The 10,161-nt window shown below is 41.3% G+C and overlaps 1 protein-coding gene across 5 annotated transcripts; it reads left to right on the top strand.

Annotated features, from left to right (window-relative positions):
• Nucleotides 1-5,000: 5,000 nt before the first annotated feature.
• On the top strand, nt 5,001-8,667 carry ogfod2 (2-oxoglutarate and iron-dependent oxygenase domain containing 2). 5 transcript variants are annotated; one of them, XM_028996376.1, is made up of 7 exons: nt 5,235-5,562; nt 6,312-6,368; nt 6,439-6,549; nt 7,135-7,234; nt 7,314-7,438; nt 7,523-7,780; nt 7,903-8,667. In XM_028996376.1, exons 1-7 carry the CDS (start codon nt 5,440-5,442, stop codon nt 8,164-8,166), a joined length of 1,038 nt encoding a protein of 345 aa, XP_028852209.1. In that variant the 5' UTR covers nt 5,235-5,439; the 3' UTR covers nt 8,167-8,667. The 5 variants fall into 5 exon arrangements, with proteins under 5 accessions (XP_028852213.1, XP_028852209.1, XP_028852210.1 ...); XM_028996380.1 differs by lacking the exons at nt 5,235-5,562; nt 6,312-6,368 and adding an exon at nt 5,001-5,138; XM_028996377.1 differs by lacking the exon at nt 6,312-6,368 and having other exon boundaries at nt 6,423-6,549.
• The last annotated feature ends 1,494 nt before the right edge of the window (nt 8,668-10,161 follow it).

A 10,161-nucleotide genomic window follows, 5' to 3' on the forward strand; every position in this document is an offset into this window, starting at 1 on the left:
TGACGCTATCAGGCTTGAACACAGATATTTTTTTTTTCATCCTATTTAGATTAAATGTCTGCAAATAGATGAAAATGACATAAATGCGTGGCTATTTAAGTGGGTGACCTCACCTCATTGGGCATGCTGGATTTCCTATTAAACATTAAGCAGTAGGGGGTGAACTTGGTCGTGGGATTTGTAGAGGTTCGAAAGAGGGACAACACAGGGTCAATGAAGTCGTCCCAGTCCACTTGCTTCTCCGACACCACCTGCTTGATGGCATCTCTGAGGAGACTGCTGCTTCGATCATACAGGGCATTCCTCTGGGGCATGTCAACAGAGGCCACTTTCTGAGCAATGTTCCACCGGTCACACAGATGCTTTGTGACCTGAAAATGGAAAAAATAAAAAAATTACAAGACTGAAACTCAGGAAAAGAGCACAAATGTGGTATTTGTGGTTGTCTGGACACAGGGGTGTCATTTTGCTTTACCTCCTCACAGAAATCTGCTGTGTGAGTACAAAAAATACTCTTCAGAGGCCCGAATCTGTAAATTGAAACATACAAATTAAAAAACACAGTAATTGACATATTACATTATAGAAATTGATAAATTTTTTACAGTACTGGTTTGGACATGCCTTCTCAGTCAACAGATTTCCATAAGGAAGACAGCTGAATTATGGGTGTTAAAACAGGCCGTTAAACAAATCAGAATATACTATATATTTTTCAGAGTAACCCCCTTTTGTTTTGATGCCAGCTATGCATACTCATGGCATTCTCTCAACCAGCTTCATGATGAATAGTCAGCTGGCATGCAATGGTACCAAACAATGGTTTTCCCTGAGCATTTGTTAGCTGCTTTGCCTTCACGCTGCGGTCCAACTCATCCCAAACCATCTGAAGTGGGCTTAGGTCAGGTGATTAAGAAGCCCGGGTAAAAGGGAAGGTTTCCAGCATCTAACTTTTGTCAGGTCAATGCCAGGCTGTTTGAGCCGCAGTGGGAGCAGCCGAGGGGAGAAGAAGACCAAAGTACAGATTTCCAGTGGTGTAACGTCCATTCTGTGTGTTTCTTGGCAACTCTCTTCATCATGTTGTTCTTCCTCAGAAGTGGCTTCTTTGTAGCAATTCGAGCATGAAGACCTGATTCCCGCAATCTTCTCTGAACAGCTGATGTTGAGATGTGTCTGCTACTTGAACTGTGTGATGTATTTATATGTCCCCTAATACTGTCTCTTCTGAAGTCTCTTTCTGAAATTACAGCCACTTTGAGCCAGTCCCACTATGAGATTTCTCCAGAACATGTCATTTCGGTGTCTGTAGCTTTAAATGCAAATGAGGAGGAGAGAGGCAGAACGTAGAGGAGACAGCATATTGAAGTGAGCATTCATGGAAATGACATTCACCAACAATGTGTGCCGCAGACAGGAAGTCCCCTTGTAATGACATAAGAGGACAAATTCCGACCATCTTAGCTGCTGCTCTCTGAAGAGTGAAAGAGAATTGACAAAGCTCGCTTTATACATGTCGCCATTTCTAACCACTGCAGGACCAAAGACAGGCTAGGGGAACTCATATTAATGTTAAATAATCTCACAAAGTGAAAATTTCATGTCAGGGGATCTTTAATAAGCGGTTTCTGAGGCTGACAGCACTGATAATCTTCTCATCCACAGCAGAGGTAACTTCTTTTCCTGGGGCCAGTTATATCATAGTGTGTGCTGAGCTTTTTTGAACTGCACTTGAGGATGGTTAAATGCAGAGGACACATTTCGTTGTGTGCCATGCAGCAGTGTTTCACAATGACAATCACTTCACTTTCACACAGACATTCACAAATAGATGTACAGTGGGAACGGAAAGTATTCAGATAAATAAAATGAATAAATAACACACTTTGTTATACTGCAGGCATTTGCTAAAATCATTTAAGTAAATTTTCCCTCATTAATGTACACAGCACCCCATTTGTCAGAAAAACACAGAATTGTTGACATTTTTGCAGATTTATTAACGAAGAAAAACTGAAATATCACATTGTCCTAAGTATTCAGACCCTTTGCTGTGACACTCATATTTATCTCAGGTGCTGTCCATTTCTTCTGATATATCTACTGATTGGACTTGCTTAGGAAAGCCACACACCTCTCTATAAAAGACCTTACAGCTCACAATGCATGTCAGAGCAAATGGGAATCATAAGGTCAAAGGAACTGACTGAAGATCTCAGAGACAAAATTGTGGCAAGGCACAGATCTGAGAAAATTCTGCTGTGCTTAAGGTTCCTTAAGAGCACAGTGGCCTCCATAATCCTTAAATGGAAGACGTTTTTGACACCCAGAACCATTCCTAGAGATGCAGTAAGTTGATGGGAGAAAGTTGTAGAAAGTCAACAATCACTGCAGCCCTCCACCAGTCTGGGCTTTATGGCCTGATGGAAGCCTCTGCTTAGTGCAAAACTCATGAACGCCCACCAAGATGTTGAGTAATATTCTATTAATCACTCCAATAGAGAACTATAGCATTCTCAGGATCTCAGACTTGTCCGAAGATTTACCTTCCAACAAGACAATGACCCTGAGCACACAGCTAAAATAATGGAGCAGCCAGAGCCCTGACTTAAACCCAATTTAGCATCTCTGGAGAGAGTGGGTTGTCCACCAACGTTTACCTGCCAGAACTGGAGAGGATCTGCGAGGAGGAAAGGCAGAGGATCCCCAAATCTGGGTTTGGGGAAAAAATGTTGCATTTTTCCCAAAAACATTTACATTTACATTTATGGCATTTAGGATTAAGTGTCTTGCTCAGGGACACAATGGTAGTAAGTGGGATTTGAACCTGTGACTGTAGTGTTCTGGTTCATAGGCAAGTGTGTTACCCACTAGGCTACTACCATCTACTCATGGCTACAAAGACTCATGGCTGTATTAAATCAAAACAATGTCAACAATTCTGAGTTTGTAGGATGAGGTGCTGTGTCCACATTTAATGAGGGTTTAAAAATTATTTTAGCAAATGGCTGCAATATAACAAAGAATGAAAGAGAAATAAAGAGTCTGAATAATTTCAGTACCCACTATGTTTTAAAACTTTCTTTTTCCAGACTATTTGAGTCTACATTGCCTCTCTGCACATTTTTTTGCTGCTCTTATCTTGTACTGTCCACTTTCTGCCATGACAATGTCTTAAAGAAATGGTGGACTTTTTTTCTTTACTTGATTCTTGCCATAATATAAATTTGAGCACTAATAAAATATGGCTAGTCACTGTATAGACCTCTGTACCAACCCTACCTCTGCACAACACAACTGATGGTCTCAAACACATTAAGTGGGCACAGAATTACATCTTGACTTATTCCTCATAAAGCCCAAACTGTGCAAAGCTGTCATCAACGCAAAGGGTGGCTAATCTGAAGAATCTAAAGTGTAAAGTTTTTCCTTCAATATAATTCCATGTGTTTTCCGTCCATGTGTTTGGAGGTTCTCAGTGTTCATTTATAATGTAGAAAAATAAACAGGCATGTCCAAAATTGACTGTATATTGATCAGAAGATTGTATATTCACAGTTTCAGCACAAAACTCCAGGTACCTGTAAATAGAGGTTGATACACATCTTGCAACTGAGAGGGCATCTTTCTTCTGGATCGGGAATGCCTCCACCCACTTAGTGAAGTAATCTGTTATTATGACTACATGCGTGTTCCCAGTTTGAATTGTTCCAGGGAATGGACCTGATTGGAAATGAGAACAGAGGGTCAGATAATATGCAAGCATCTCCATCTCAGCAACGTTCATATTTAAAGGAAAAGTACCTAAAATTTCAACTGCTACAATTTCCCAAGGAGCGTCCACTTTTATTGGGCGGTGTGTACGGGCCATGTTCTTATTCCTCTCAGTGTGCTGGCAGGTTTCACATAATTTAATCTGGTCAAGATGAAAACGAGGCATAAGAAACAGCATGCACGAGGAGCCTTGCAGAAATAACTTGGTTCACAGAAAACCAAGATATTCAATTGGCAAAGAAGCTATTTATGAGATCGGCTTCTTACCCAGTCAACAACGTCTTTAACAATTCCAAGCCAGTAGTATTTGCTCTGGATCCGATGCACAGTCTTTTTCTGTCCAAGATGATGGCCAATCTCATTAAAATGACACTCCAAAAATATCTGCCGCTTTTGCTCAGCCTCAATCACAACCTCTCGCTTCTCTTCTTTTTTGGGACCCACATAATAGAGTCTGCCATCTGTGATAGATTGATAGATTGATAGATTGATAGATAGATAGATAGATAGATAGATAGATAGATAGATAGATAGATAGATAGATAGATAGATAGAAATCATAACAGTTAAGCACAAACTACAAAATGTACAGTCCAACAAAAAGCACTAAGTTACTTCAGTGACTCTCCCTGCTAGTTTTACATCACACAGCATCTTACACTAAGTGAGACAAACGTCGAACTTAACATTTGTACACCGAAAAAAACAAATGCATGTGATAATGTTACCGTCAATAATGAATTTCTGCGCGTATCGTTTCAGATTTTTCTTCCTTATGGGATTCATGGTCTGAGGATAACAGCCCTCGGCTACATATGTGTAAATATCCTCGAGTCGGTTCGAGCTGGATTCAACAACCTCCTCCTCAGCAACCTGTATCGAATCTACACTTAGCATGGCGCAACATATAATGCTGAACGATAATTCATTCAGCGGAAGAAAAGTATTATAACGCGTTAAGTGAGCGTGAACATTTCCGCGGCAACACTGGCAGACCGGAGAGCATTTACTGACGTACCAGGAAGTTCACATCCCCAGGAAATTCTCTCATAATCACTGAGTCTAAATTGTACCAGCCACCCAAGTGTGCAGATGCAATAAAACGTATCACTATTCTTAATATAATAAGAAAAATTCTAAGATTTTTTTAAACGATGGCAGGAAGTGTTTCCAGTCGGCAACAATGAATGTCCAGACCAAAACAAACCAGCATCCGGGGCGGAGCAAGTGCAACGCAGAAACACGTGTTGCCAATTCATGGCTAAATAAGTGCTTTGGGGTTTTAACTTGTGCCTATTTTGAGACATTTATCCTAAGAGCGTCTGAATATTCAGACATATCTGGAATTTAGTCACATTCAAATTCAAGTGAGTTATTTTATTTCTGTTTTTTTTTTTTTTTTAAATAATTCACCTATTTTTCAGTCCAGATCTGGCAGCAGGCCTTGACGTTAAAATGACAGTATTTGCTAGTGGATCAAGTGCACGCAGCCTTTCCCGGTTTTATAGCCGATTTATGACACTACCGTGACCCTTTACTGTAGAGGAGAAGCTGTCCCGGACAGAGAGACCATACACGGAGATCACATAGATTAATTCCCGGTAGATCGCTACACCGTATTACTGTTGTGCTACCGGCTTTCGACAATAACATTTAAAAACCGTCGACATGTGCGATGCAGCTGCATTTTATAGATGCAGATGTATCTTTACCGACAACATCTTTATCAAGGATTACAATCTTCACGTGCGTTTTACGTCGGAGCGACAATTTCGAGCAGAATACCAGAAAGTACGTACTGCCTTAAAACGAATTATGTTCCTGCTGTGCGCTGATTGGTCGGTGTAATTAATCGAATCAGAAAGCAGCATTATTGTCAGGTATGTTTACACATACGAGTATTTTGTTTTAGTGACAACTCTACAGTGCAATAAAAAAAAAAAGTGACAAGAGAAGACACAGGTAGTAAAAGCCTTCTCGTGTGTTTTCTTTATTTTCATGACCATTTACGTTGGTGGATTCTCACTGAAGGCATCAAAACTATGAATGAACACATGTGGAGTTATGTACTTAACAAAAAGTGTAGACCTGACCTCCACAGTCACCGGACCTGAACCCAATCCAGATGGTTTGGGGCCAACAAGTGCTAAACACCTCTGGGAACTCCTTCAAGAAACTAGAATATAACACGTTTTCAGTTGTTTCACCTTTTTTTGTTAAGTACATAACTCCACATGTGTTCATTCATAGTTTTGATGCCTTCAGTGAGAATCTACCAACGTAAATGGTCATGAAAATAAAGAAAACACATTGAATGAGAAGGTGTGTCAAACTTTTGGCCTGTACTGTGTGTGTGTGTGTGTGTGTGTGTGTGTGTGTGTGTGTGTGTGTGTGTGTGTGTGTATATATATATATATATATATATATATATATATATATATTACACCAACCAATCAGAGCAGAGCAGAAACCTAATTGATTATATATATGGAGATAATTACATACAGCAGAACATTAAGCAGAACTTCATATTACCTCAGGTTTTGAGGAGTCTCGGTTGCACAACAGACGCTCAGCTTGATGCAGTCTTTGAAGGTGTACGTATATGAATTTGACTTTATCCCTCCCGCTTATTTCTGTAATTTATGGAGCTGTCGTGCTCTTCAGATGCGGGCCGAAGTGCACCGACGGCGGAGTCTGAGCGTGGACTCGGCAGAGCGAACTGCTGCCATACGGGAGCAGTACAAGCCCCTTCACAGCCACGTCTACAAGTTACAGGTGAAGACAGCATGTGTAGCAGTCCATCTTCACCATCCCTACACTAAATATGAAAGTGTTCTGTCTGCACACAAATGATTATTATTTATGAGTGAAATAATTCCATGTGGTTTGAGCAGTGTATTGCTGTCAGGATAACAGAGTCTCTTTCTCTACACTCACAATGCCATTATTCCATGAAATAAGGAAATCTGCAATAAATGCCTTTGGTGATTTTAATATTTGATCAATATTGGATACGGGGGTTTTTGTGAGGTGAACAATGAGACCACAATCAACCATTTCTGGACTTTCCCCACATTTATGTCACCTACAAGCTATATGGAAGACTGTACGGTAAGCTGGTTGCATAAGTGTGCACACCCCCAAAGTAACACTCTGACACACCTTTTACAGTTTTCAGTCGTCTTGGGTTCACACCGTCTATCAATTAAAAAGACTCCAATGCACTAGTTTGATTTTCTTGACATTTACTCAGTTTCCAGCTACAGCAAAAAGCACGATTCACAGTGAGCTTACAAAAGCTTCAGAAAGGTATCAGTCAGGTGGCTGTATCTATATGTAACCGCTATAACTTCCTTCCAGGAGGCCGATCTGGCCCCTGAGTTTCTCCAGGCAGTCAAATATTGTCTGAACAGCTATGCAACCAAAGAAGGACTATTGAAACTCATTGAAACGGAAGCTGGTGAGTTTGAGTTTTTCAGAGGATAATAAAAATAATAATAATTATTATTATTTTTTGAAAACTTTCTTTGTATTTTGAGCTCCAAGAGTATACAGGTTCCCAGTGTTTACTAAGGAGTTCTGCAGGGATCTGACAGAGGAGCTCGAGCATTTTGAACAGTCTGGAGCACCCAGGGGGAAACCAAATACCATGAACAACTATGGGGCAAGTTTTTTTTATTCATTATTATGATTATTATTACTTAGCTTTTGTGGGGAAAAAATATATAATTTGCTGATCATTTTTCAGATCCTTTTGGATGAGTTGGGCTTTGATGAGGGCCTTATTAGCCACCTCCGTGAGCTCTACCTGAGTCCCATCACGTCCCTGCTCTATCCCGACTGCGGCGGGAAGCAGTTAGACAGCCACAAGGCATTCGTGGTGAAATACGCAATGCACGAGGACCTGGACCTCACCTATCACTACGACAACGCAGAAGTCACCCTGAACGTGTCGCTGGGGAAAGATTTTATCGATGGGAATTTGTACTTTGGAGACATGAGACAGGTGGGTGCCTGCGTGAATGGAATTATTCAAAAAAATGTTTTTATTCACAGTCATATTGCAGTACCAGCCACAGAACCTCACTGTAAGAACACGATACATGCGAACCCGTGTCTAATGTGCAGGTGCCCCTGAGCGAAGCCGAGTGTGTGGAGGTGGAGCACCACGTGTCCCAGGGTGTCCTTCACAGGGGCCAGCAGATGCACGGGGCCCTGCCCATCTCCGCCGGCGTCCGATGGAACCTCATTGTGTGGATGCGGTCATCACAGGAGCGGAACAAAATGTGCCCCATGTGCAGCAAGAAGCCCACGCTGGTGGAGAGCCGGGGCTTTGCTGACGGCTTCACCGCAAGTGGCCAGGGTCAGAACGCATCTTGCATTTTAGAATAGGTCTCTATGATTTTTGTTTTGTCAAATAAAATAGGAACCATTTAACGGTTAAAACACGTTCAAGTGTACAAGATACTGAAAAACAATCTCTGGTTTCAAGAGGTTTTTCCCCTCAGAGGAGAGTTGACATATTACAATTATTACTGCATTTCTTTTGTCTATAACTTGCTCCCCATTATTGCACATTCGTTGATGGATACAGTAAACTTGTGTAATAATATTATTTTATAAACACAGTGTCCAAATGTAATTGTTAATTACTATATCGTCACTTGAGGCCTTATAAACATCTCTTTCATCACATTGACATTGTAAAAACTCTAGAATTACAGTTCTTTTTGCTATTTTTCTATACCCAGCCACCATAAGCTATGTCCTCTTTTTAATAAAACTCATGATCCGGTCCGGCAGGGGTTACTCGGATCGGAGTTTCATGTTCGTCCTGTGTAATGTTCCCTGATTGTTACACCTGTGTATCATTGTATAAAACTATCCTGTTTCTGTCTGTTCTGCGTCGGGTCATTGTCTGGTGATGTTCCCTTGTCGTGTGTATTATGTATTAAACCCCTGTCCTGTGACGTTGTGCGTATGGTCCTTCTTCCTCACCATGTCCGGAGGCGGGGAGTACTGATGAATTTGTGCGACCGGACCTTGATGGCCTACGAAAGCTACCGTGGAGTCAAGGAGACCGGTCGCGCAGTTCAGGTGCTCCCAGCGTTAACCGAGATGAGAAGAGCGGCGGACATCCCAGCTGGGCGAGCCAGAGACTGACCGGAGTGACGGGCGCCTGCGGACGGCGGACAGGATGCCCGTCCCCCACGGACGAGCCGTGCTTGAAGCCGCCGATGCAGGACGCCACTCATCCCTATGGACTTCCTCCCCCCTTTCATGGAGCATTTTTTGGCACGCCCAGAGGTCGTGCCTTTGAGGGGGGGTAATGTCATGATCCGGTCCGGTAGGGGTTACTCCGGATCCATAGTTCGGACCAGAGTTTCATGTTTGTCCTGTGTAATGTTCCCTGATTGTGATCACCTGTGTTTCATTGTATAAAACTATCCTGTTCATGTCTGTTCGTCATCAGGTCATTGTCTGGTGATGTTCCCTTGTCGTGTGTACTATGTATTAAACCCCTGTCCTGTGACGTCGTGAGTATGTGTCCTCCTTCCTCGCCATGTTCAGCCATCGTGATATATACACTAGATTCAGCCTCTCATCAGGCATAAATACTGCAGTCATATTTGGACAGGGTTCCAAGCTCATTCAACCACGCTCACACTTCTCTGATGGTGCAAGCAAAGACGTGGGACTTTTTGTAATAACGAAGGATCAAGACATAACATTTCACAAGTAAGATTTTATTTTATCTTGTATATATTGAATTTTTGTGTTTGACAAATAACGTTATTCATGTTACAGATCAGAGCAACTGTCTTCCCACCCTTATCCCATAGGAAAGGTGTACTGACACCTGTATATTTTGCAGTTCTTGACAAATCTATAAAAAAACATGCCTCTGTGTATGGACCTGCCCTCTCTCTCTCTCTCTCTCTCTCTCTCCCTCTCTCTCTCTCTCAAAGTCAAAGTCAACTTTATTGTCAATTCTGCCACATGTACAGGACATACAGAGAATTGAAATTGCGTTACTCTCAGACCTATGGTGCATACAAGTAACATAAAAAAAATATATATATATATATATTCCCCCCCCCAAATAAACAGGTACATTGTTTACGTGGTTTGCACTCTCCACCATGTGCCCTTACTTGTATATTGTGTTTTTAAATTTTATATATTATGCTTATTTTTATACCTTTGTATTTAATGTTATTGTTGTATTTAATGTTACTGTTTGTATTTTAATGTTACTTGTATGCACCATAGGTCTGAGAGTAATGCAATTTCAATTCTCTGTATGTCCTGTACATGGGGCAGAATTGACAATAAAGTTGACTTTGACTTTGAAATTGATGTTCATCTTTCATATTAAATATAAAA

This window comes from Denticeps clupeoides, chromosome 11 (assembly GCF_900700375.1).
Source record: "Denticeps clupeoides chromosome 11, fDenClu1.1, whole genome shotgun sequence".
NCBI lineage: Eukaryota > Metazoa > Chordata > Actinopteri > Clupeiformes > Denticipitidae > Denticeps > Denticeps clupeoides.